Source organism: Bos mutus, chromosome 12, assembly GCF_027580195.1.
Source record: "Bos mutus isolate GX-2022 chromosome 12, NWIPB_WYAK_1.1, whole genome shotgun sequence".
NCBI lineage: Eukaryota > Metazoa > Chordata > Mammalia > Artiodactyla > Bovidae > Bos > Bos mutus.
This window is the reverse complement of record NC_091628.1, coordinates 79,599,325-79,625,316: the sequence shown is the minus strand read 5'-3', so window position 1 is coordinate 79,625,316 and position 25,992 is coordinate 79,599,325. Positions and strand designations below refer to the sequence as shown.

The 25,992-nt window shown below is 42.3% G+C and overlaps 1 protein-coding gene across 1 annotated transcript in view; it reads right to left on the bottom strand.

Moving 5' to 3' along the window:
• NALCN (sodium leak channel, non-selective) overlaps positions 1-25,992 on the bottom strand; it is a 286,838-nt gene that overhangs the window by 91,656 nt on the left and 169,190 nt on the right. The window contains exons 15-16 of the mRNA XM_005899261.3: positions 7,680-7,816; positions 6,250-6,391 (exon numbers count right to left, since the gene is read on the bottom strand). Coding sequence (XP_005899323.1) covers positions 6,250-6,391; positions 7,680-7,816 — 279 coding nt within the window. The remainder of the gene's footprint in view (positions 1-6,249; positions 6,392-7,679; positions 7,817-25,992) is intronic.

Here is a 25,992-nt window from a genome sequence, read left to right as displayed (position 1 = left end):
GGGGGAGTGATAAAGGGCAGAAGTGTGTTTCATTCTGGGAGGGGATGGGAGAAAAGGAGAAGAGGAATAATAAACATCCTCTGAAGTGTAACCTTCGGAGAATGGGGAGAAACAGAGAATCTTGGAGCGTGAAGGAATTGGTATTTTATGGCCACATAGTAATAGAGAAGTATAAACCGTAAGTCCCCTATAAATGAACCTTCAGGTTGAGAACGTTCGAAGATTCCAGCGTGCGTTTCATCAGCATCGGGCATGAGTGTCACTGCAGCTCGCATCCCACCCCACTCCGTCTCCCATCCCTGACAACCCTCCAGCTCTACCACCTCCCACCCCTCTCTCTCCTCCAGTTAGGAGCTCTTCCTGCCTGCCCCTCGATGCCAGCCCCTGTGAACCAGCCGCTGTACTGCACTACTGTCCTCTTCAAGGTGCTGTACCGTAAGGTTAGAAGTGTTTACTTTTTTGTATTTCTTATGTATCATGTGTGAAAAGTGTCATAAAGCTATTATAATACAGTACAATACAGCTGACTGTGTTAGTTGGGTGCCAAGGCTAATTTTGTTGGCTTAGAACAAACTGGACTTTCAAGTGCACTCTTGGGACAGAACTTGTTCGTATGTAGAGGACTTACTCTATTTGATGATAAGCCGCAGAAAAACGGTGGCAACAATTTAAAGGGTTAAAAGAGAAGCTAGGAGTTCAAAAGAGAAATACGTGCAATTGAATTAGATGCTTTTGCAAACAAACTCTAATATGTAATCTCTTTCACAAACTCTGTGATCCATCTTTCATTTTCTAACTGTGGAATTTGGGAAAAAATTCCCTATCTACTTTTTGAAATGATAAGTGAAAGTCAGTTGTGTCCAACTCTTTGCAATCCCATGGACCATAGTCCACCAGGCTTCTCTGTCCATGGGATTCTCAGGCAAGAATACTGGAGTGGGTTGCCATTCCCTTCTCCAGGGGATCTTCCTGACCCAGAGATCAACCCATGTCTCCTGCATTGCAGGCAGACTCTTTACCATCTGATCTACCAGGGAAACTCAAATGATAAAGACATAGGTAAATCAGAACATGGATAAGATAATGTGCCTAGAGATCATACCTGCCACAGGCCTTAGTAAACTCAATAAAGGTGGTTATTGGGACTAATTTTAGAGAAGCTTGCTCTAGTTAGTCTCCTTGGTATAATAACTGGAATAAGTATGGTCTCTTGCAGAAAGCAATGTATAGGCCACCGTTAAACCTGGGCTGAACTTGAGAGCTCAGAGCCCTTCCTTCTGCACGTGAAAAACTGCAGGTTTGGGGAGACTGTCAGCCTCCCGGAAGTCACCCAGCTGTCACACGTCATGGCTCAAAAGCTGACTTGTAGAAATGAGAATTTTAAATTTCCAAATTTACAAATGTTAGGTTTAATGATCTCTTCGAAAGCTAAAATTATTTTCTTCATTATTCTCCTGAGACATTAGGATTTCAGGACCCAGTTCTGTGCCATGGTTCTTTTCTCTAACACCCCCCATCCTTCGTTTGCTCAGTTGCCTCTGACTCTCTGCGACCTCCTAGACTGTAGACCGCCAGGCTACATGGAATTTACTAGGCAAGGACACTGGGTGGGTTGCCATTTCTTCCTCCAGAGTACCTTCCCGACTCAGGGAGCAAACTGGTGTCCCTTACATCTCCTGCATTGACAGGCAGATTCTTTACCACTGAGCCACCTGGGAAGCCCTTTCCTCTAACAAAGGCTTAAGGAAAAATCTGGTTGTTTGAGACAGTGGTTCTTACTTTTTGGTCAATGTATTTGTTGTCCTCAATCGCAGACCGTTTGGAGTGATCGCAGGATGAGGAAGATGTGGACGGAAGGCTTCGTAAGAGGCAGCAGGTGTCCTGTTGCTGGCGATCAATAAACTGCTTCATGAAACTTTCCCTTTGCAAAAGAAGCACACACACATCAAGCATTATTAACGACATGGAGCAAGGGCTGGGATGGCATTTTGCAAGGATGCATTTGCCTGAGCCAAGTGAAAGCAGTGACAAAAGTTCATAGAAAATAAGACCAAGAGGTGTTTAGATTTAATTGAAAATATTATTTGCAAAGTGTTTAATTTAGAGAAAAATTCCTGCATCTTCAGTCATTCCTGTTTTTAAAAAGTCATGTCCCTAAAATTACTTTTATGCAACAATATTCAGTAATTAATGGTATCTTTTGAACCTTATTGTGGTAATAAGATCTTAGTTCATCTCTCTGAATTTTCACTTATCGTAAGAATCCTTGAGAGATAATTTTACACTTCAAGACTCAAAATAACTCAAATGAAACTTCATCTGATCTCCAAAGCATGGGGAGAATTCAAATAACATCTTTTCAAAATAACTGCTAATCTTGAATCTAATTTATGACTCTTTTATATACTTTGTATTTTCAGGTTTTAAATTTTGTTTTTTTTAAATCAGAAGTGCAAATAGATTTTGATTTGAATTTTAAATTTATGGCATGACCTTCAGTCTCATACTTTTATAACCTTCCCATATAGTTGTTTTTAAAAGTAGTTACATAAAAATGTCATATCTGACATTACTCTAGTTATATTTGTAATTTTTGAGCTAGAACTGGAAGACTTTCCTTTAAACATTAAAAATAAGCGTTTTAAAGCATCTGCAGTATAAGTGTTTAACTTGACGGCAAAGGTGGTATAAAATCATAATAGTATGGGTATAAAATGCCATGGTTCCTCTTTTAAAAAAACTGGGAGACAAAGTATATTGTACCCAGATATGGCATTTTAAACAAATGCTGTCACAGTCATCCAGAAACCTGGCGGTGGTCATTTCTCCATTTAGTTGAACTCACAAGGGTCTCAGAGGCAATTTTATCCTGACATGGTTGAGGGTCAGAGGCCAGTGTCTGCCTACACACCATCTTTGCAAGTTGGACCACCTGCACCAGTTCCCTGGGACATCAAATTCCCGAGAAGCGGTCTCAGGCAGAAGCAGGGGTCGGTCGGCAGTCTTCCTGCCCGGGCTAACACAGGTGACTCTACTGTGGGTGTATTTTTTAAAGGGATCAATGATTTTTAAGAAAGGAAGACAGAGTAGTGGCATGGATAAAAACTTACAAGGAAGCCACGCCCACATGAGTTTGAAAGGGACGAATCAGACTTAAGATGAATGCTTTACAGTGTATTTGAGATAGACAAGTGAAATACTTTAATACCTGATTTTAGGAACTGTAAAATCTGAAGGAAGCTTTGAGATCTTCACCATTTGCGGTCTGTTCGGAAATTTTTCAAAGATGCGAAGTCGCAAAGGGAGCTTTTCCTTGGTGTCTGCGTTTGCTTCACTTTGCTTTAACTAAGGAAAAAATAAGAGGAAGCAGGGGAATCTATATGTCACAGTCTATCAGAATATTTGAATCAAAGGAACAATGAGTTATTACATGAAGAAACAGCAGGTGGCAGTAAAGCCCCACCAAGTATTCAAAGTCTGAGCACTGAGAAAACCAAAAGGGAACCAAAACTAAATCAGAAAAATAAAATTAGAAGAAAAATTTTTATTTTACCTGAAACATAATCCCCTTTCCGTACCAAATATGATTTTTTTTATTGTTGACTGGCATTATCACTAACATATTTAAACAGCAAAATGTTTCATAAATATGTGTGCTAGAACTAGAAATCAAAAAAATTAAAACAAATAGAAATGAAAATCTCAAGGGGTAATGTTTGAAAGAGGAAAAAATGTCAAGAAATTGATCATTTTTAGTTTAGCAGATTAACGAAAGAAAAACTCAAACTGGAAACAACACATTTGGTACATAAAGCCAGAGTTTTCTATGCAGTTATAAAGATGCTTGGGAATTATTCAGTTACATGCCATGAGCTATCTGGGGATTAGCAAGCAAATGGTTTTATTATTTGCTTATTTCTACTTCTATTAGTTTGTTTTTATATTTCTACAGATTAGGTTTCACGGAAAAATGAGGATTTATTACACACTGAGCTGAGAGGTCAAAAAAGTACTTTAAATCAGGCAGTCTTTCTTGGTGAGGTTAGAGAAATAAGTTTCAAAAGCTACTTCTTATCCCTTGTGGGGTATATGCTTTTACTTTATAATGACAGTCTGTTCTGGGTTTGTGGAAAGATGAATGTGAGAGGCCAAGGAAGCCTTTATAAAGTCAACAGACACTACAGAATAAATGAACATCAGCATCATGTGTGTGTGAGTCGCTCAGGCGTGTCTGACTCTTTGTGACCCCATGGACTGTAGCCTGCCAAGCTCCTCTGTTCATGGGATTCTCCAGGCAAGAACACCAGAGTGGGTTGCCATTCCTTTCTCCAGGGATCTTCCTGACCCAGGGATTGAAGCCAGGTCTCCTGCACTGCAGGCAGATTCTTTACTGTCTGAGCCACCAGGAAGCCCCATCGTCATCATCATTGAGAATAAAATCACCAAACTACAGCAGAGAATGGGGAACTGGGGAGTGATAAAGGGCAGAAGTTTGTTTCATTCTGGGAGGGGATGGGAGAAAAGGAGAAGAGGAATAAAAACATCCTCTGAAGTGTAACCTTGGAGAATGGGGAGAAACAGAGAATCTTGGAGCGTGAAGGAATTGGTATTTTATGGCCACATAGTAATAGAGAAGTATAAACCGTAAGTCCCCTATAAATGAACCTTCAGGTTGAGAACGTTCGAAGATTCCAGCGTGCGTTTCATCAGCATCGGGCATGAGTGTCACTGCAGCTCGCATCCCACCCCACTCCGTCTCCCATCCCTGACAACCCTCCAGCTCTACCACCTCCCACCCCTCTCTCTCCTCCAGTTAGGAGCTCTTCCTGCCTGCCCCTCGATGCCAGCCCCTGTGAGCCAGCCGCTGTACTGCACTACTGTCCTCTTCAAGGTGCTGTACCGTAAGGTTAGAAGTGTTTACTTTTTTGTATTTCTTATGTATCATGTGTGAAAAGTGTCATAAAGCTATTATAATACAGTACAATACAGCTGACTGTGTTAGTTGGGTGCCAAGGCTAATTTTGTTGGCTTAAGAACAAACCGGACTTTCAAGTGCACTCTTGGGACAGAACTTGTTCGTATGTAGAGGACTTACTCTATTTGATGATAAGCCGCAGAAAAACGGTGGCAACAATTTAAAGGGTTACAAGAGAAGCTAGGAGTTCCAAAAGAGAAATACGTGCAATTGAATTAGATGCTTTTGCAAACAAACTCTAATATGTAATCTCTTTCACAAACTCTGTGATCCATCTTTCATTTTCTAACTGTGGAATTTGGGAAAAAATTCCCTATCTACTTTTGAAATGATAAGTGAAAGTCAGTTGTGTCCAACTCTTTGCAATCCCATGGACCATAGTCCACCAGGCTTCTCTGTCCATGGGATTCTCCAGGCAAGAATACTGGAGTGGGTTGCCATTCCCTTATCCAGGGGATCTTCCTGACCCAGAGATCCAACCCAGGTCTCCTGCATTGCAGGCAGACTCTTTACCATCTGATCTACCAGGGAAACTCAAATGATAAAGACATAGGTAAATCAGAACATGAATAAGATAATGTGCCTAGAGATCATACCTGCCACAGGCCTTAGTAAACTCAATAAAGGTGGTTATTGGGACTAATTTTAGAGAAGCTTGCTCTAGTTAGTCTCCTTGGTATAATAACTGGAATAAGTATGGTCTCTTGCAGAAAGCAATGTATAGGCCACCGTTAAACCTGGGCTGAACTTGAGAGCTCAGAGCCCTTCCTTCTGCACGTGAAAAACTGCAGGTTTGGGGAGACTGTCAGCCTCCCGGAAGTCACCCAGCTGTCACACGTCATGGCTCAAAAGCTGACTTGTAGAAATGAGAATTTTAAATTTCCAAATTTACAAATGTTAGGTTTAATGATCTCTTCGAAAGCTAAAATTATTTTCTTCATTATTCTCCTGAGACATTAGGATTTCAGGACCCAGTTCTGTGCCATGGTTCTTTTCTCTAACACCCCCCATCCTTCGTTTGCTCAGTTGCCTCTGACTCTCTGCGACCTCCTAGACTGTAGCCCGCCAGGCTACATGGAATTTACTAGGCAAGGACACGGGAGTGGGTTGCCATTTCTTCCTCCAGAGTACCTTCCCGACTCAGGGAGCAAACTGGTGTCCCTTACATCTCCTGCATTGACAGGCAGATTCTTTACCACTGAGCCACCTGGGAAGCCCTTTCCTCTAACAAAGGCTTAAGGAAAAATCTGGTTGTTTGAGACAGTGGTTCTTACTTTTTGGTCAATGTATTTGTTGTCCTCAATCGCAGACCGTTTGGAGTGATCGCAGGATGAGGAAGATGTGGACGGAAGGCTTCGTAAGAGGCAGCAGGTGTCCTGTTGCTGGCGATCAATAAACTGCTTCATGAAACTTTCCCTTTGCAAAAGAAGCACACACATCAAGCATTATTAACGACATGGAGCAAGGGCTGGGATGGCATTTTGCAAGGATGCATTTGCCTGAGCCAAGTGAAAGCAGTGACAAAAGTTCATAGAAAATAAGACCAAGAGGTGTTTAGATTTAATTGAAAATATTATTTGCAAAGTGTTTAATTTAGAGAAAAATTCCTGCATCTTCAGTCATTCCTGTTTTTAAAAAGTCATGTCCCTAAAATTACTTTTATGCAACAATATTCAGTAATTAATGGTATCTTTTGAACCTTATTGTGGTAATAAGATCTTAGTTCATCTCTCTGAATTTTCACTTATCGTAAGAATCCTTGAGAGATAATTTTACACTTCAAGACTCAAAATAACTCAAATGAAACTTCATCTGATCTCCAAAGCATGGGGAGAATTCAAATAACATCTTTTCAAAATAACTGCTAATCTTGAATCTAATTTATGACTCTTTTATATACTTTGTATTTTCAGGTTTTAAATTTTGTTTTTTTAAATCAGAAGTGCAAATAGATTTTGATTTGAATTTTAAATTTATGGCATGACCTTCAGTCTCATACTTTTATAACCTTCCCATATAGTTGTTTTTAAAAGTAGTTACATAAAAATGTCATATCTGACATTACTCTAGTTATATTTGTAATTTTTGAGCTAGAACTGGAAGACTTTCCTTTAAACATTAAAAATAAGCGTTTTAAAGCATCTGCAGTATAAGTGTTTAACTTGACGGCAAAGGTGGTATAAAATCATAATAGTATGGGTATAAAATGCCATGGTTCCTCTTTTAAAAAAACTGGGAGACAAAGTATATTGTACCCAGATATGGCATTCTAAACAAATGCTGTCACAGTCATCCAGAAACCTGGCCGGTGGTCATTTCTCCATTTAGTTGAACTCACAAGGGTCTCAGAGGCAATTTTATCCTGACATGGTTGAGGGTCAGAGGCCAGTGTCTGCCTACACACCATCTTTGCAAGTTGGACCACCTGCACCAGTTCCCTGGGACATCAAATTCCCGAGAAGCGGTCTCAGGCAGAAGCAGGGGTCGGTCGGCAGTCTTCCTGCCCGGGCTAACACAGGTGACTCTACTGTGGGTGTATTTTTTAAAGGGATCAATGATTTTTAAGAAAGGAAGACAGAGTAGTGGCATGGATAAAAACTTACAAGGAAGCCACGCCCACATGAGTTTGAAAGGGACGAATCAGACTTAAGATGAATGCTTTACAGTGTATTTGAGATAGACAAGTAAGGAAATACTTTAATACCTGATTTTAGGAACTGTAAAATCTGAAGGAAGCTTTGAGATCTTCACCATTTGCGGTCTGTTCGGAAATTTTTCAAAGATGCGAAGTCGCAAAGGGAGCTTTTCCTTGGTGTCTGCGTTTGCTTCACTTTGCTTTAACTAAGGAAAAAATAAGAGGAAGCAGGGGAATCTATATGTCACAGTCTATCAGAATATTTGAATCAAAGGAACAATGAGTTATTACATGAAGAAACAGCAGGTGGCAGTAAAGCCCCACCAAGTATTCAAAGTCTGAGCACTGAGAAAACCAAAAGGGAACCAAAACTAAATCAGAAAAAATAAAATTAGAAGAAAAATTTTTATTTTACCCTGAAACATAATCCCCTTTCCGTACCAAATATGATTTTTTTTATTGTTGACTGGCATTATCACTAACATATTTAAACAGCAAAGTGTTTCATAAATATGTGTGCTGGAACTAGAAATCAAAAGAATTAAAACAAATAGAAATGAAAATCTCAAGGGGTAATGTTTGAAAGAGGGAAAATGTCAAGGAAATTGATCATTTTTAGTTTAGCAGATTAACGAAAGAAAAACTCAAACTGGAAACAACACATTTGGTACATAAAACCAGAGTTTTCTATGCAGTTATAAAGATGCTTGGGAATTATTCAGTTACATGCCATGAGCTATCTGGGGATTAGCAAGCAAATGGTTTTATTATTTGCTTATTTCTACTTCTATTAGTTTGTTTTTATATTTCTACAGATTAGGTTTCACGGAAAATGAGGATTTACATTACACACACTGAGCTGAGAGGTCAAAAAGTACTTTAAATCAGGCAGTCTTTCTTGGTGAGGTTAGAGAAATAAGTTTCAAAAGCTACTTCTTATCCCTTGTGGGGTATATGCTTTTACTTTATAATGACAGTCTGTTCTGGGTTTGTGGAAAGATGAATGTGAGAGGCCAAGGAAGCCTTTATAAAGTCAACAGAGGTGGCAGCTCTTCCTTCCTACCATCTGCGGAAAACCAAACTGGCCAGAGAGACCATGAGCGTTATGAGGGAACATCCCAAGTTCAATGCCATTTATGGCTCAGTTGTCCAACTGCTTGTGAGCCCATAGGGAGATTCTATGTCCTGATTCCTAGTTTGGGAAACTTGCCATTTTTTTCTTCAAGAGTCCCTTGGACAGCAAGAAGTCAAACCAGTCCATCCTAAAGGAAATCAACCCTGAACATTCATTGGAAGGACTGATGCTGAAGCTGAAGCTCCAATACCTTGGGCACCTGATGCAAAGGGCCAACTCATTGGGGAAGACCCTGATGCTGGGAAGGATTGAGGGCAAGAGGAGAAGCGGGCAGCAGAGGACGAGATGGCTGGATGGCATCACTGACTCAATGGACATGAGTATAAGCAAACTCTGGGAGATAGTAAAGGACAGGGAAGCCTGGTGTGCTGCAGTCCATGGGGCTGCAAAGAGTTGGACATGACTTATTGATTGAATAACCACTAAAGGAACTATTCTTGCATTTTGGTTTTATATAATATGAATATTTCCCTTACCCATTTGTATATCTTCTATAGCTTTGTGAGTCATCTTTGACTCTCTGTCTTTGGTGGTGGATCATTTAGGGGAACAGGCCACCATTGTTCACTGCCTTCTCCCTCCCCGAGCAGGACACTGAACACAGCTCGGTCTCAGTAATTTGACAGTTATGACAACAACAATGATGAAGAATGAGCTCCCAAAGGTGCAGAACAAACCCTGTGAGCATTTCCAGGAGATGCAGGCAATCAGAAAAACGGCTCCACATAAAAAGAGATGCATGAGCAAGAGACATGTTTCCCAAAAGTTTATTGGCACAACTCATAGAAAAATATTTGTAGTGGTAAGTAGAGCACCCAGGGGGAAAGAAAAACAGCTAATATGTTAACTCAGACCAGAGAGGAAGGCAATTCTAAAGGGCCAAAGACAGGCTGAGAAGACAGAACAGAAATGAAGCGTTTAATTCATGCGACTGCTGACTCATTTATTTACACATCGATGCAGTCACTTACAAATCAAACCCCATAGGCCAGGTTCCATGCTAAGCTCTGGAGACTGAAAGATAACTAAGATAGAGTATGTGCTCTCACGGAGCCCGCATTATAACGGACAGTTATAGAAATAGATAATGGCAATAAAATACAATAGCCCTTCCAGCTGAGTCATACACAAAGTGTTGTGCACACAAGGTGAGGAACAAAGGGAGAAATTAGGATAAAAAAATAAAGCAGGTGCTGCTTTTCCTTCTAGAGACTTCTTGGTGGCAGAATTGCTACACGTGATCACATTAGTCAACACTGGAGCTGTGGGCCTGCCGGGACTGGGATGCATCTTTTATGAGTCTTCAAAGAGACACAAGGGCAGATAGTATATTAATCAGGATATGCCATCAGAACAAAAACATGGAGGAGCTCTTTTCCTAAACACCTCTCAGCTGGCCCAGTCTCTGGATCCCCACTGGTGATCCCCTGGTCAGAAGCACCCCCTGGCTCCCGCCCACCCTCCCACCGTCACCCCGTGTGGTTTGGCTCCTTCAAATCTACCCCACACCTGCAGTCACAGTCATCTTCTCCTTTTCCGGCTTAAACCCTTCGACAGTAGTCCGCTGCTCTCAAACAAAACTGTCAGCCTCTAGGCTTCAGCAGCCGACTTGCTGTGACCTGTCCTTACCTGTCCCCACCTGTCCCGGCCTCACCTGGCCCTGGCCCACACTGTATTCCAGTCACGCCTGCCTCTCTCAGCTCCTCAAAAGTGTCCTGGCCTCTGACCCAGAGCCTCTGTCACCCAGGGAGCTCCTCTCCTCCCTTTCCTCTCTTGTTCTTCATGAACTTCTACTTGCTTTTCTAATTTCAGTTCCATCAGCGATTCCCCAAGAAGCTTTCTCTCGTCACCAAGATTTCCCCCTCACGAGCCCAGGGCACAGCGGGTGGGACCATATGGAGTCGCCATGTTGGTGTAGGTCAAAGCAGACGACGAAATCGGTCATTTCTTATGCTTCAACCTAACACACACTGTTCCAGGTTCCTAGGACTGTGGTAACAAGTTGCTGTGAGATCAAATTGGTTAAAACAACGAAAACTGATCCTTTCCGCGCCCTGCAGGCTGGAAGTCCCGAGTCAGGGGCGCAGCAAGGCCGTGCCCTCTCTGAAGACGCCGGGGCAGCCCTCTTCCTTCACTCTCAGCTTCTTGGCCACCCCCGGTGTCTCCTGGCCTGAAGCTGCGTCACTTCAGCCTCTCCCCCTGTCCCGCCTGGCCTGTGTGATTCCCTGTCTCTCTACTGGAATCTCCCTCTCTTCTCTCTTACGAAGACACCAATCACTGAAATCAGGGTTCACCTTAAACCAGGATGATCTTAACTGATTACACCTGCAAAAATCTAATTTCCCAATAAGGTCCCCTTCTGAGGCTCCTGGTGGACATCACTTTGCAGGGACACCAAAAACCACTACATGGAGCATCATTTGAACCTAGCGTGTCTGACCTGAACACTCTCTCTGTCTTTCCTGAGACTGGAAACTCTTGGAGGACAAGGAGCATATGGGGATTTTCCATTATTCCGTATCTGGGGTTGGCCACAATATTTGACACAGAGGAAGCTAAATAGGCATTTGTTGAATAAATAATTACACAGATCAGAGGGTGGAACTACAGTCTCCAGCAGATAACTGGGAAATAGAAAAGAAGGATTTTAGGTATAGTCTAAAGAATGGAGAGATAAGCAGAAAATTTACTACTTGAATAAATTTGTTGGTGTGAAATACAGGTGTCCCTGGATTTACAAAAGAGAATAAAATTAGACTGTGGCGTTTCACCTGAACGTATGTCTGCCACTGATGAACAGAGGAAGGTTTAGAATAAATTTACACGTAATATTTTGTAACATTTAATCAAATATCCTAGAATACAATGTTTAATATATGTATGTTACCAGTATTAAAAAATAATCCCATGCCTATGTTTTTAAAATGGATCTCATCTCATTCTAACTTGTATTAGAGTTATTTATACTCCCTAAAGCTTGTAAGCTCCTTAAGGGTAAGATTCCACTTTTAATTTACTTTTACAGCACCTTCTAGAGAGTAGAAATAGAACAACTGTTTGTGACTAAACGGCTTTGAACTCAGCGTGAGTTGACCATTGCACTGTAAAACTGAAAAAAAGCAGGCGAGAAAATCTTTTGATGACTCAGAAGGCTCTTCAGGATCCTGCAAACTCTCCTTTTGACTATTGGGCATTGCTGCCAAATTGATGTGCCTAAAGGGGCAATTAAAACAGACAAAGAGGGACTTCCCTGGTGGTCCAGTGGCTAAGATCCTGTTCTCCCAGTGCGGGGGCCCAGGTTTGATCCCTGGTTAGGGAACTGGATCCCACACGCCACAACTGAAAAGATCCCATGTGCTGCAACTAAGACCCACTGCAGCCAAATAAATAAACTTAAAATAATAAATAAGATAGAGAAAGACGAGCAGCTGCTGGAACAGTGGGCATGTCTGCTTTCATGCTGAGGCACTAATGAGAATCTTCTACCCGTGAGAAGGGGCCTCTTTCTGAGTACCAGGGACCACGTGCTCCTTCTCTTGTTTCCAGGTAAGCAGCATCAGCAAGGATGAAGATACGGCCACCCGGCAACCCGGCAAATCCTCTCCTGGGCGTACACCTCCCAGACCTGTGTGCATGCCCAGCACAGCTACACCCTCCCAAACCCACAGCAGTGTCGTCTGTAAGAGTCGCAAGCTTACACTCTCATGTGCCCATCAGCCTCCGAAGAGAAGAGCCAATACCGATCCATTGAAACATCTGAGCCAACGAACAACATCCAAGCACAAAACCGGGGTGAATTTCGCAGTACAATGTTGAGCGAAGGAAGCCAGATAAAACAAACAAGCACACACTGAATGATCCCATGAATATAAACACCAGGCAGCACCAGTCTGTCTGCTTGGTACCCAGAGAGCACTGGGGTGAGGGAGAAGCTTGGTGACTGGATTGGTTACAGGGAGGGGCTTTGAAGCTACGGTCAATACTTAACGAGCTGGGTGCTGGGAGGCTTCAATTTGTAAAAATTCAGCAAAATGCCTACTTCGCTTCTCAGGTGGCACTAGTGGTAAAGAACCCACCTCCGAATGCAGGAAATGCTGGAGACAAGGGTTAGATCCCTGGTGGGGTTGGGGAGACCCCTTGAAGGAGGGCATGGCAATCTACGCTTGTATTCTTGCCCGGAGCATCCCATGGATAAAGGAGTCTGGTAGGCTACGGTCCACAGGCTTGCCAAGAGTTGGACATGAATGAAGTGACTTAGCACACATGCATGCATAAGTATATTATAGTAAAGTAAAAAGTTTTTTTTTTTTTAAAGACCAGATAATGCATTTGCGTACAATCATTTAATTCTTACTTCACTGCTATTAACCTCCATTACCTTGACCATTTCTTCTTCCCTAGCCCATGATCAGGACTGAGCTACAAAAAAATAAAAAGAAGAAGAAAGTGTAAGATGGGTTTAGAGGGTGTGTGTATGTGGAAGGAATGGGCAGTGGAGGGGGATAAGGCAGCCAGGATAAAGGGATGTGTTTCATAGTATTTTGAAGCCACTGTAAAGTTTCTTTAATATGTGATAAAATGGTATTATAGCTTTTATCCAACTTCATTCCCCTTCTGCATGTAAGCACAGATTTTCCAAGATTAAATTTACCTTGATGCAAATGAGTGAATAATATGGATTATGTTGGATATACTGGGTAATAATCTAAGATCATTATACTATATCATAAAAGACCTCAACATACAGTGTTTGCAATTGTAAATTTCCACTTAAAAATTATTTCAAAGATTATGATTCTTGAACGGAAGAAACATAGCGCAAAGAATCCCAGGATTTTTTTTTTCTCTATATTGAAAAACCTAATGCAAAGAACAGTCCAAAGGAAGGAGGTTATAATGGTTTCAACTGAGCATGAAGTCTGGCTGGAGCAGATAGACTACACGATAGCTTTGCAATAGACTCACATGATTTGAAAAAAAAAAAAAAACATTTTGCAAAAAGGAAATTAGAATCAAAGGAAAAAAATTTCAAACCTTGAGCTTTAAAAAAAAATATAAATCATCTCAGCTCAGCGCTATTCTATGGCTCGGCATCTGTCTTGCTGAGATATCATTGCACACTGGGCGGCTGAAAGCCTTTTCCTTTACTTGTGTTTCTCAAGAGAGTTGGGAGTGATTGGTCTGCATAACACATACCCTGTTCTGCCTCATCGCTTAAATCTTCCATATTTCAGCCTGGGCTTTCTTCTGTTAAAATATTCAAGCATTATTCGGTTTCAGTGCCTGTCTGAATGCAGCAACAAATAACTGAATGAAGGATTACATTAAATAAAAAATTTTTTTTTCTAACTTTTGGTGTGATTTTCTAAAAGAAAACAATTTAAAAAGTGTCAGGCTTGGGGAAGCTTCTCATTTGAAAATCTAGTTCATGCTGGCTTGAAAAATGTGGATAGATCTGAGGGTTAACGTAACTGAAGAGTATTTTGTGGCTCTTCCAGATATGAACAAGGACCAGATTTTGCTCAGTCTGGAGGAAGGCTCCTCTGTGTCACCTGAGTAAATCAAAGTGGAATTCTCTTTGCTTCTTTCCATGACAGCATTTGCTGGTTTTTCTGGATTGATACATGACTCAGTAAATCAGAATGGAGACTCTTCCTAAAGCAAAACTAGTAGTCTTCGAGGAAGTTTCTCTATTTTGTTTTTGTGATTTTACAACCCAAACTGCAGATGCTTTATTGGCAGTATTGATCAAACATGTTGGTTTTTTATTAAAGTCTCTATCAGTCAATCATAAAGAAAATCAACCTGGAATATTCATTGGAAGGACTGATGCTGAAGCTCCAATTCTTTGGCCACCTGATGCGAAGAGCCTACTTGCTGGAAAAGACCCTGATGAAGACTGAAGCAAAAAGAAGAAGGGGGTGGCTGAGCATGAGGTGGTTGGAGGCATCACCGACTCAATGGACATGAGTTTGAGCTAACTCCAGGAGATAGTGAAGGACAAAGGAGCCTGGCTTGCTGCAGTCCACGGGCTCACAGAGTCAGACACGACTTAGTGACTGAACAACAGCAGCAATGACATCCCTAAGCTGCACTGTGGACATTTCATTCACTTTCATGCTCTTGAAAGAACTTGCTCTGAACCTAAGAACTTACAGGCTTTAAACATCCTGCAGAAAGTTCTTTGTGCAGAAATAGAGGTACTATTTCCAATAAGACTAAGCTCGCAGGAAATGTTAGCAACTTACTAACAGAAAGAAAACTATTAAAAAGCTGGAAAACCAAATTATGCTGAATGGATGTTTTCCTTATATTAATATTATTGTCCCTTAAAATCCTATTAATGGAATGAGAGGTTTCCTTGAGACAGCAATAATGAACAGAGTTTGCTTTTGTGCGTTTTTTCCTCTAGGTCCCAAACAACTCTCTCTTACATTTTAATCTGTCTTGTGTTATTCAACCAGGACACAGTTGTTCCCACTAGGGAATTTACTGAGTCACAGAAACAGGTTTATTATGATCAAAAATGCAGGATTTTTTTTTTCTCTGCTTCAAATGAAATTATATTAGAGTTCCATGTCAACTAGATGCTTGGTTCTTGTTACAAGATGAATAGGGGAAAAAAAAATACAGACCCAAGGGAATTCAGAAGATACAGTTTTGTGTGCAACTGTCTTCCCCATTTTGCTTTAAGAAAATGTTGGAGATAGCATAGTCTATCAGTAAAAAAGAAAGAAGATGTAGATTTAAATTTTGGTTTTGTTCTATAATCCCTTAGCTGCTTTGGATTTCAATGTGCTCAAATGAAAAATGAGGATCTTCATTCTTTTACATAAATGCCAGATATATAAGTGAGATAGCATATTGCCTGTAATTTGAATTACTCAAGGGAAATGTGGTATAAAAACTAAAGTTATCACCAAGCCCCAGCAACTGCCGGCTCAACATGAAAGTGGTCTCATCTCAGTGAGGGGGCTAAGTGAAGAGGGGGCAACACTCATGCTGGAGACCCCCTCCTCCTTCCATGCAGGGACCACCTCACCTGTTCCCACTCACTCCAATTTCCTCTCCTTCACTGTGTGGACTGATTTATTTTCTCAAGAATCTTGGTTTAAAAAATGAAAATAGAGAAAACAGAATTCCTTGGTGGCCCAGAGGTTAGGACTCCATGCTTCTGATGCAGTGGGCATGGATTTGATCCCTGGTAGGAGAATTAAAATCCCATGTGCTGAAAGGTGTGGCTAAAGAAAAAAAAATAGAGAAAAGCAAACATTTTCCCTGAGCTTGTGTTCCTCTCTCTTCTCCTTTCTTTTTCAAACTTGCTTCTTGAAACTTGCTTATCATCTACTCGGCTCCTCTGCAATAACTTCCCTGCATCCTCTCTTGAGTCCCAGGTCTCTCCCACCCTCAGTGGGTCTGCTCCTGATGGAGCCACCAACAGTTCCAGGTTGGAGAGTCAAGTGGTCACTTGGTTGACCAGGTTAAAACCGCTCATGGTCACCCCTTCTGCCCTCCTAGCTGGGTTTCCATCTTCATCCTGTCCCTTTAAATCGATCTTACAGGACAGCTAAGGAAGAAACACCATCTTGTTCTAGATCTTCAAGTAATTCAAGGATTATCAATTATGTTGCTCTTTGTTGTTCAGTTGCTCAGTCATGTCAGATGCTTTGCGACCCCATGGACAGCAGCACACCAGGCTTCCCTGTCTTTCACCATCTCCTGGAGCTTACTCAAACTCATGTCCATTGAGTCAGTGATGCCATCCAACCACCTCATCCTCTTTCTCCTCCTGCTCTCAATCTTTCCCAGCATCAGGGTCTTTTCCAATGAGTTTGCTCTTGGCATCAGGTGGCCAAAGTACTGGAGCTTCAGCTTCAGCATCAGTCCTTCCAATGAATAATCAGGGTTGATTTCCTTTAGGATGGACTGGTTATGTAGAGGAGAAATTCTGATCTCAGCATGGCTTAAAGCATCCCCTCACACCTTGCCCTTACTCTCTAACAATACTGGTTTGTATGTCCCCCCCGCCGCAGTTTTATTTCTGGTTCCTGCCTCAGCGTACACCTTCTCAACACTTGCAGTACGCTTTCCTTCCACACTTGGTCATTATAATACAGCTTTCCAAAACCATCTCCTCTAGGATGATTTCTCAGAATAACAATGGCTACTTGAAGTAGTAAACATGTGCAGATACTCTGCTGAACACTTTGCTCATTGCCTCACTTACTAACATGCTTTAGTCCTCAATGTAAGTACTTCAGCACCCTGATGTAAGTACCATAATTAGTTCTGTTGTGTTATAGGTGAGGACCCCTAGGACCAAGGAGCTCAAATCTGTTCCTGAAGGTCACACAGCTAGAAGGGGTGCTCACTGGGGTTTGACCACAATCTTTGAGGTTCCAGAACTTCAGCTTCTTTTTGGGTAGGGGGGAAGCTACTCCAGTCGTCATCAGAGCATGTGGGCTTAGTTGCCCTGTGGCAGGTGGGATCTTAGTTCCCTGACAAGGAGTCAAACCATGTCCCCTGCCTTGGAAGGCGGATTCTTAACCACCGGACTGCCAGCGAAGTCCCCAGAACTTCAGCTTCTAAACATTATTTTAGACTGTCTCATCAAAATAACATTTTCAAGCAATAGATGCATTTTTATTTCTGCAGTATGGTACCTGCTATTTCTATTAAACATGTTTCCCCACTTTCTTAATAAAATCAGATTCATTTTTTTAGACACATCTTTTTGACCTGCCTCCAACCCAAGGGAGGCACGCCTTCCTTCTTTGGGTCTTCCCCTAGTGCTCAGGGCTTCACACTAAGGCTCCTAATTCTGTGTATCTCTCCTCTATTAAGCTGACAAGTTTTAATTAAGGGCAGGACTCTTCGTGGCCCCAAGCCTAGTACTGGATGCCTGTACACACACGATAAGGATAATACAACAGTGATGAGACGAGGAACAAAAAAGGCAGCCAAGTGTGGCCCACAGACAAGCTGAAGGGGCCCATCTGTGATATTTCCCATCACTCGGTTACCCTTTCCTTAGGTTCTTTACAATACAGAATCAGTCATGCTAACCAGCACAGATGACTCTTCTGATTTCAGATAAGCCACGTTATTAAGACGAAGAGGAGTAATGACAAGCCACATCAGATTTTCCCCCAGAAACAAACTCATAGAAAGTGTTTTGTTCCTGATGAAGACTATGCTTCCAACTTTGTAAGATTAAAAAAATTATAATTGACTATAAATTCTATACAACGTATTTGTGGTATAAAGTTTTACAAACGTATGGATTCTTGAACAGGACAACACACCAGTCAATTTATGACTATATGTTGTGTTTTTAGAGCTTTCCATAGAAAATTCTAATCTCTTTTAAAATCTTCTTTATTTTGAAATAATTTTAAACTTACATAATAGTTACAAAGATAATACAGAGTTCCTGTACACCCTTGACCCAGTTTTTTCTCATGTTAGCATCTTACATAACCACAGGACATTGATCAAAACCAAAAAATTAACCTTGGTCGACTACTTTGAACCAAAATGAAGAATTTCTTTGGAACTTCCCAAATTTTGCATGAATGCCTTTTTTTTTTTTTTCTGTTTCAGAATCCCATCCAGGATTTCACATTATATTTCACTGTCACGTCGGACACCCTTTTGTGTGTGCGTGTGTGTGTGTTTAAGCTCTTCCTTACTTTCTGGCTCCACAAAAATACTTTAGTCTTATCTTGTGTTTTCCCTGCCTCAGCTTGAGAATCAGCCAGTTCTCCAAAGAATATTGATTTCTTTTACTGGAGAATGGTTTTTAGAAACAAGAATCTTAGGAGTGGGTTTTCTTGATATTACTGGCATGTCACTGCTCCTATGTTCACCCAGAGGAAAGAGCTAGGAAATATATGTATGCATATGAGCCCTTGTGTACACACACATCTGTATTTAGTATTTACTTATTTATGTGTTCCACCTTAGTTGACAGGTAGCTAGTAGCAGTGATGACATTTACCATAGAAGAACCCCACACTTTACACTGGAGGTTTGGAAGACACAAATTTTGTCCTGGAGTCTATACACTGGGGTCTTGAACTCAACTCACACACTGTCCCCATAAGGAATTTCTTTTCAGACAACCACCATGCCTTTTGCAACTGCTACTCACGAGTACGCCTGTGGTAGATTATAGAGTCGTTCAATTTTGCATCCTTTGATTAAAAGGGCTTATTAGATGCACTATGAAAACACATCAGCACATTTCATGTAAAACAACACGGAAATAGGGGTAACATCAAATAAAATAGCACACGTATACATTTCTCATTTCTTAATAATAATCTAAGTCATTCTTTTAATATCAGAGTAAAAAATACTCAATAGTCATATGGCTGTGAGGATGCCAGCCATGTCCCGCCTCCACTGTGTGCTGAACAAGGGCAGCGGGTAGAATGTAAGGAAAGACCCACAGTGCAACCACTAACCCCCTGGTATGAATGAAGGAAAAGACTGACCGCTGTTCTTAGGTAAATGCCATGGCTTCCTGGCCACTTTTGGTTGTGAAAAATCAGTCCAAGCAGTCCAGACTCATACCTGAATCAAGCCTCACTCCCAGTCTCCCATCTCCAGGCTCCTCCTCTCTGAGCTGCAAGGGTGACTTCAGTTCTAGAGCTGGGAAGGGGACAAGGTCTCTTCATTCATTCATTCATTCATTCATCTCCTTCTTTGGGTTCATTCAGCTCCTCCAGAGCAGAGGCCAGGATGGAGAGTTAGGAGGACAAAGCATTGTCTGAGGAACCCGGCCACATTTTAGGGTGGCCCTCTTTGTGGTCTGGTCTGGATCTACCCTGCTCAAAGCTGATGGCCTTCTGTAAGGCTGACCAGTGTTAAGAGGCAGAGACACAAAATTCCTGCCTGCAAGGAATGATGTTGACTAGACCAAGGCTGGGCTGATCAGACCTTCTCCCCTTAGGAGGCTGAACTTGAGACAGAGAAAGTGTTATTTGTAACAGAACAAAAAGTCAAAATTTACATGAGACAAAAACAAAGCTGGATTATTTACGTTTCCCTAAGGGCTTCCCAGGTGGCAGTAATGGTAAAGAACCCGCCTGCCAGTGCAGGAGACATGAGACATGAGACATGGGTTCGGTCCTTGGGTTGGGAAGAGCCCCTGAAGAAGGGCATAGCAACCTACTCCAGTATTCTTGCTGGAAAACCCTATGGACAGAGGATCCTGGTGGGCTATGGTCCATAGGGCTGCAAAGAGCTGGACTCGAAGGGCAAAGCACCAGTACCATTAAACCTTGTTTTCCTTTATGTGTTAGTTACTCAGTCATGTAGGACTCTTTGCAAGCCCACAGACTGTAGCCTGCCAGGCTCCTCTGTCCATGGAGTTCTCCAAGCAAGAATACTGGAGTGGGTTGCATATCCTTCTCCAGGGAATCTTCCCAACCCAGGGATCGAACCAGGGTCTCCTGCATTGCAGGCAGATTCTTTACCATATAAGCCACCAGGGAAGCTCTGTTTTTCCCTTAAGGCTGCAGTATCTCTTCCCCCCTCAACCCTATACAATTGTATCCAGATTGACACCTTCCACTATCATGCCAATACAGAGAAAGTCTCTAGGATTGAAGTGTCAAAGAGGTCAGGGATTTCTGTCTGGTTTGTCTGCTGACATATCCCTCGTGCCCAGAACACACGCCTGGCCCATGGCAGGCTCTGGATAAACAGTTGAGAATGATCAGGAACATCCCTATTTGTAACTCCAGCCAGCCAGCCCTCACTCCTAAACTCTAGACTGATACATGCAACCAACCATTAGGTCTCTACTCAGAGTCTCACTCACACCAGCCCAAGACAGAGTGATGATCTTCTCTGTGCTAATGTTTCCTGGTTCAGTGAATGGGACTGTCATCCATCCAAGGAGATGAACCTGAAACCAGGAGTCATCCTTGAGATGCTCATATATGTCCTTCCACCCACAAATTCACTAAGGCCCTGCTGATTCTGCTTCCCAAATAGCTCTCCAGTTCACACTGCCTCCCATCCAAAAAGCCTCGAGGGGCTCCCTATTGTTCTGGGGGCAGAGGGAAAAGTTCTTGGCCTTTTTCTCCAGACTCTGCATGGTCTAAGCCCCACTTACTTTTCTACACTCACTTTACACCACTTTTTTCTGGGGTCATGCTGAACATGTTTCCTTCTCTCTGGAATGTTCTTTCCTCCCCTCTGATAGCTACATCTCCATGAAGTTCACCGCTGCTCCTTCTTCATAGCTCAACCCAAGTGTCTCTTTCTGCTTCCCCACCTCCCTGTCCCCCATCTGGGTCCAAGTCTTCTAGGAATTCCTCACTCAAATGCTGTTCTTCTCTGCAGAAATGTCATCTCACATTATAAATATCTATCCACTGCTTTGATTATTTGATTTATGTCCAATTCCTCCACTAGGCCCTCAGCTCCATGAGAGTGGAGAATTACCTGTTTATTCTTGTCTGCTTCATGCCTGGCGCAGTGCTGTGCACGTAGTAGGGACTTGAAGATTAAAGGAATTGAATGAACACGCAGAGAACAGAAACGCTCTGGGTAGAATGGACAAGTAGATGGACTTCTTGGAACAAAGAACAGAAGGGCTGTGTGAAACTTGAGTCCTGAAGACATCAAGGCAATGATACCTCGTGTCCTGTGCTTAGGCACCCAGAGGACAACACTTACTACCTCATTCCTCAAACAAGTCTGAAAGCAGCTACCAAAAGCCTTTCTGCAATTCAGTGACAGCCAGACACTGCAGAAAACTGAAACCAATTGTCACTTTTTTTCCTTAGAACCATAATAATCCTCTTTCCCATTGCCTGTGAAAGGATCTGATGAGAAAAAGTGCTGTTGGCATTTAAAATTTTTGTTCTCTTAATTAAAGAAAGCAAAGTGAGAGAGCATCTCCATGGCTGGGCAGAGAGCCGGGCACTGGGCATGCTAAAGAGTAAGCCTCCTGCCTGGTTCGTATGTATTATCCTTCCAAATCTCACTTAAAAAATTGAGAGATTATCTTGCAGAGTGCTGTGATAAACTATAAGAAAAGTGATTCTGAACTAGCACAACCACAGGCTGGTACAACCAACAAGTCATCAATGTAAACTCGGACTGTAGCCTCCCAGGCTCCTCTGTCCATGGGATTTTCCAGGCAAGAATACTGGACTGAGTCGCCAGGAGATCTTCCCAATCCGGGAAGATTGGGAACTGAACCCGGGACTCCTGTATTGCAGGCAGATTCTTTACCAGCTGAGTTACCAGGGACCCCAAACAGGCTTAGGCATGTAATTTTATGTTTGTTCAATGTCAAAAGAGACTGGAGCTATCTTATTAAACGTCCTGAGTGCCAGGGACGAGGCAAAGAACAAAGTTTCCTTCTCTGGTTTCTTTTTTTTAAGCTGCCTCGTCATCTTAGATGCCGTGTACGGGCCTATTGCCTACTGGCATGCTGGATCTTAGTTCCCTGATTGGAGGCTGAACCTACATTCTCTGCACTGCAAGGTAGATTCTTAACCACTGGGCCACTGGGGAAGCCCCAGAACAAGGCTTCTGAAAACAACAGCCTCTAAAAGTGATCTGGTTTGGCTCAATCCCACATGGAATGAAATTTTGGAAGGGCTAAGTGAAACCCTTCTTCCAGGAAAGTCTCACATTTATAAACTTTACTCTTGAGGGAGCTGTTTGGTTTGGGGCAGAAGAAAATGAGTCCAGCTGTTGAGAAAGCTCTCTTGGTTGGTGAAAGCTGCCCGACATTCCAAGAGGACTCCTTGTCGCTCAGCTCTGTCACCTCCCGGAGGCAGAAAGAGGTCCTTTATTCTCGGAAGGTGTTTTTAGTTTTCAAGGTCTGCCATACCGAGTACCAAAAACTGGTGGCTTGGAACAGCAGACATGTACGGTCTCAGTTCTGGAGGCTGGAAACCCCAAATCCATGTGTCTACAGACTTAGTCCCTTCTGAAGGTTCTAAGGGAAGGTCTGTTCCAGGACTCTTAGTTTTTGGAGATGGGCCGCACCCTAGGTATTCCTTAGCTCGTACACGCGTCACTCCAGTCCCTGTCTGTGTGTCTCCCTCTTCTCCTCTTTGTACAGGGACACCAGTCATAGTGGATTAGTGTTGCTGGTCACTCAGTCATGCCTGACTCTGCGACCCACCCGTGGACTGCAGGACCCCAGGCTCCTCTGTCCATGGGATTCTCCAGGCAAGAATACTGGAGTAGGTTGCCATTTCCTTCTCCAGGGGATCTTCCTGACCCAGGGATTGAACCCAGGTCTCCCGCATTGCTGGCAGATTCTTTACCATCTAAGCCACCTTAATGACCTCAATTTAACCTGATTTCAACTCAAATGCTCTATTTCCAAATCAGGTCACATTAACAGGTCCCGGGAGTTACAGCTTCAGTGTATCTTTTTAGGGGACATAATTCAACTCATACTAGGAGGACACCGATTTTCACAGGTACCTTGTCTGTTTTGTTTTGACTTCCTGAATCCCAATTACCTGTTTAACTCCAAAACTCCATTTGGGATTTTGGCTGTTTCCCCATTTTTGCATTGACTTCTTGATTTCTATGCTGTTATCTTTTCTTTTTTAAATTGAGGTATAGTTGATTTATAATATTATATATGTTTCAGTTATACAACACAATGATTCATAATTTTTAAAGGTTATACGTCTTTTTTATAGTTATTATAAAATCTTGGCCACATTCCCTTTGCTGTAAAGTAGATTGTCCTAGCTTATTTTATACATTAGTTTGTATCTCTTAATCTCCTGTGTGCTTAGACACTCAGTTGTGTCCGACTCTTTGCAACCCCGTGTCCTGTATGTAGCCCACCAGGCAACTCCGTCCATGGAATTCTCCAGGCAAGAATACTGGAGAGGGTAGCCGTTCCCTTCTCCAGGAGATCTGCCCAACCCAGGGATCAAACCCAGGTCTCCTGCATTACAGGCAGATTCTTTACCGTCTGAGTCACCAGGGAAGCCCATGAAAGAGTCATCTTTGACCAAAAGTTTGAGCGTGGCTTCATGCGGAGTTGGGTTACATTGAAGGCTTCGAGTAAAATTCTGAGTTTACCAACTCCTGACCACGGACAGTTTACAGCTTCTTCGCAATATTCATCCTTTGGCCCTGGGCAGTTGAGCAGCAAGGATCCTAGATATCAGATGCCTCCAGTCTCATGTAATTTCCAACTGTCATACAAATATTCAGTGGAAAGAAAATCCGCAGGGTGGCACCATAGTAAATGATGTTCAGATAGCTAAAAAAATTAAGAATTGGTCAGTAACCCAGTGGTCTGTCTGGAAACTTGGGAGTATGAGAAGTCCAAGAGGAAAAAGTTAGCAATTTGTCTTTACTTTCTTAACTGTCATCACCCACCTCATGTTTTTTTTTTTTTTGATGTGGACTATTTGTAAAAGAGGAGAATGAAAAAGTTGGCTTAAAGCTCAACATTCAGAAAACGAAGATCATGGCATCTGGTCCCATCATTTCATGGCAAATAGATGGGGAAACTGTGGAAACAGTGTCAGACTTTATTTTTCTGGGCTCCAAAATCACTGCAGATGATGACTGCAGCCATGAAATTAAAAGACGCTTACTCCTTGGAAGGAAAGTTATGACCAACCTAGATAGCATATTGAAAAGCAGAGACATTACTTTGCCAACAAAGGTCCGTCTAGTCAAGGCTATGGTTTTTCCAGTGGTCATGTATGGATGTGAGAGTTGGACTGTGAAGAAAGCTGAGTGCCGAAGAATTGATGCTTTTGAAGTGTGGTGTTGGAGAAGACTCTTGAGAGTCCCTTGGACTGCAAGGAGATCCAACCAGTCCATTCTGAAGGAGATCAACCCTGGGACTTCTTTGGAAGGAATGATGCTAAAGCTGAAACTCCAGTACTTTGGCCACCTCATGCAAAGAGTTGACTCATTGGAAAAGACTCTGATGCTGGGAGGAATTGGGGGCAGGAGGAGAAGGGGACGACAGAGGATGAGATGGCTGGATGGCATCACTGACTTGATGGACGTGAGTCTCAGTGAGCTCCAGGAGTTGGTGATGGACAGGGAGGCCTGGCGTGCTGCGATTTGTGGGGTCGCAAAGAGTTGGACACGACTGAGTGACTGAACTGAACTGAACTGATTTTTAAAGTCTTTATTGAATTTGTTACAAAACTGCTTTTTTATGTTCTTTTTTTTTTTTGACCATGAGGCATGTGGGATCTTAGCCCCCTGATCAGGGATCAAACCTGCATTCCCTGCATTGGAAGGTGAGGTCTTAACCCCTGGACTGCCAGGCAAGTCCCACTCATCTTCTTTAACCTAACTTCTGTACCATCAGAATCCCTGAGTGTGCTCTCATCACCTTACCAGTATGGTGACCAAATTTTTATTAAAATTTTTAAAAAACTGTGGTCAGGAACACATAACATACCATTCACCATCTAAGCCATTCTTTAAGGGTACAGCTCAGTAGTGTTAAGTACATTCACACTGTGTACCAAAGGTCTATAGAATTTTTTCATCTTTGAGAACTAAAAACCCTGTAGCCACTGAACCACAACAAGAAGTCCTCTTTGCTCCCTGCAACCGCCACTTTACTTTCTGCTTCTGTGAAGCCAGAAGACAGCAATCAGGGTTTAGCTGAGTGGATCCTCTGGCCACGACTTGTCTCCCTAAATCCTGAAGGACTTCAATACAGGAGGCAAGACAGAGATGCAAACGAAACCCCCCGGATAAGACTGCAGAGAAACATTAACTTGGAGCTCACATTTTAAATAGCATTAAGATTTCTGTTTTTGTTAAAAGGATAATCAATAAGACAGAGAAGCTTCTTTACATGTCTACCCTCAACTATGTTTTGGATGTGAAGCCATCAAAGACAATTGAGCTTGAGCTCACATGGGACTTAATACAGAATTGGGGAAACAGTTTTAATTTCAGAGCTTTGAATTTAATCTAGACAGAGTATCTATACTTACTTTTTCAATGCATCTTTCCCTGAGGCTTCTCTATGGGTTTTTTTTTTTTTTTTCCTCACAGTTTAATGAATTTTCTACTGCTTAAAAGAGAACCCTTTATATCTGTCTTGCACTGAATTTGCAAAAATCATTAAAGCTGCAAGAACTCTCTTCATTTTCAAAGTTTGTAAAACTCCACCCACGTTCTCCAGCGTTTTTGCTACATCACCGAGCACCAAGGTCACTGTCTCCTACGGCTTGCTCTTTAGAGGACAGCGGTAGGTCAAGG